General features: G+C 31.9%; 1 protein-coding gene across 1 annotated transcript; it reads right to left on the bottom strand.

The window, feature by feature from the left end:
* Positions 1-404: 404 nt before the first annotated feature.
* LOC127244464 (uncharacterized) lies at positions 405-809 on the bottom strand. Its single transcript, XM_051265022.1, has one exon. The coding sequence runs from the start codon at positions 807-809 to the stop codon at positions 405-407; it is 405 nt and encodes a 134-aa protein (XP_051120979.1).
* Positions 810-1,952: the final 1,143 nt, after the last annotated feature.

The raw sequence follows: 1,952 nt of genomic DNA, 5'->3' as shown, positions 1-1,952 counted from the left end.
GTATATTGAAAATCATATATTATACTAATTCATTTATTCTGGAAATCATATACAATGATCATACACCGAAAAAGCCCATTTTATTGTAAAAGTCCGAATCAAAAAAAAAATAATAATAAAAAAATCAATAATAATAAGCAATCAAACAAGTAAAAAAAAAAAAAAACTAACAAAGGTGGATGCATTCCTTTTTCTGATGGCGACCTCAACCAAATAAAACTCAAGTCCTTCTCCATCTGATCTGAAAAGTCTGCAATGGCTGTCACGAAACCATCATCAGATCGATGATCTCTTCCATATATCGATCCTTATTTCATTGGATCCCAATTCATTAATCCTCAGAAAACCCTAATAAAAATCATTATCTGAAGAAGGAAGGAATGAATGAATTAAGTCGATCATGTTCATGGAGATGGTTGAGATCCAAAGCTGTTGCCCCCCCGAGCCTGAGTGTACCTCAACTGCAGCGATATCTGCCTCTCGTACTTAAGCTGCTTGTAGAAATTCGCAATAAAAGCATCTGCTCTCTTGTCCACGTCATCCAACGGATAACTGCTCGTCCTCTGGAGGCTATTGCTCCTTCTCCTTGTAGAAGATTGCTCATCGCCGCCGTCGTCCTCGTCGGAGACGACGACCGCCGTCAGGCCGAGGCGGCGGCTGTCGAAGCTGCTCAGCCTTGATCTTCTTGCGCCGATGAGCGAGGCAAGTTTGAATCGGGTGGTGTCGAAATCCAGCAGGACTATGATCTTCTTGACGGCCTTTTTCAGCCTATTAAGAACCCACCAATTCCTGCCCTCCCCGCCTGCCATCATATGAATCTTAATCTAAATCAAAAGAAATGCCCAAATTGTAAATAATTTATTTATATATGGCTGCTGATTGGGATAGTTGGTAGTTTTGGGATGTCACGTCAAAAATGGCTTTAATTTGCTCTTTATATATATATATATATATATATGTATGTATGTATGTATGTATATGCGTGTGAGTGTAGTTTGTAAGGAAGGTGGTGGGAAGGTTGGAGAAGCGTGTGAGCCGAGGGGGATGATGACAGAGAGAAGGAATGTATGTATTCAAATATAATGGAGTATTTGACTGCTTAATGAATATAATTATAAATTATTTGTGTTTAGGACAAACAAGGTGGATTCGGTCGGGTTACACGTTTTCATGCATATTTCACAAATAATTAATTACTTTTGACACCAATTCGATATAATTTGATAATTATCTAATATAATGTGACAGAAAATTACATATATATTTTTTATTTAAATAATGTGATGACATAAAATATCATTTATATAGTTAATTATTTTCTATTTCATAAAAAAAAAAAAAAATGGTAGAGTATATGAAACTTAGGGATTAATATTTTTTGCATAAATTAATTATTATTATTATTATTATTATTATTAACTATTAGTATATATAGTACCCTTCTATTATGTTTGACACAAATTTTATAATATTAATATACGCTTTTCGTCTCAGAACAATAAGGACATTTGAGATGATCACGAGAATTAAGAAATAATAGTATGGTATTGATAGTGTGTATAAAAATATTTTTAAATGACCAAAATGTCCATACTTATGTAATTATTGTGAAAATTTTGGATAATTTTGTAAAAAGGTAATAAGTTAATTATTAAAAATAAAATAAAATAATTATTTTGAAACGGATAAAAATAACAAAATGAAACTATTATTTTATAACTGAGAAAGTACTATATTCTATGTATTAGCAGCACAATACTTGATTAATTTTAATCAGCAATGTAGCCATCTTCTTAACCATACTTATGTATATATGATTATAATACTCTCCTTCGTGATGTTTATGCTATTTTGCTTGTATACAAAACTAAGAAGTTATATTTTAATACTCTCTCCGTTCTCTAACAAACTATTTATTTTTTTATTTTGGTCTGTTATATAACAAAGTATCT

Source organism: Andrographis paniculata, unplaced genomic scaffold, assembly GCF_009805555.1.
Source record: "Andrographis paniculata isolate CXL003 unplaced genomic scaffold, ASM980555v1 Contig9END, whole genome shotgun sequence".
Classification (NCBI taxonomy): Eukaryota; Viridiplantae; Streptophyta; class Magnoliopsida; order Lamiales; family Acanthaceae; genus Andrographis; species Andrographis paniculata.
The sequence above is the reverse complement of the archived record's forward strand: the minus strand, read 5'-3'. Positions and strand labels throughout refer to the sequence as shown.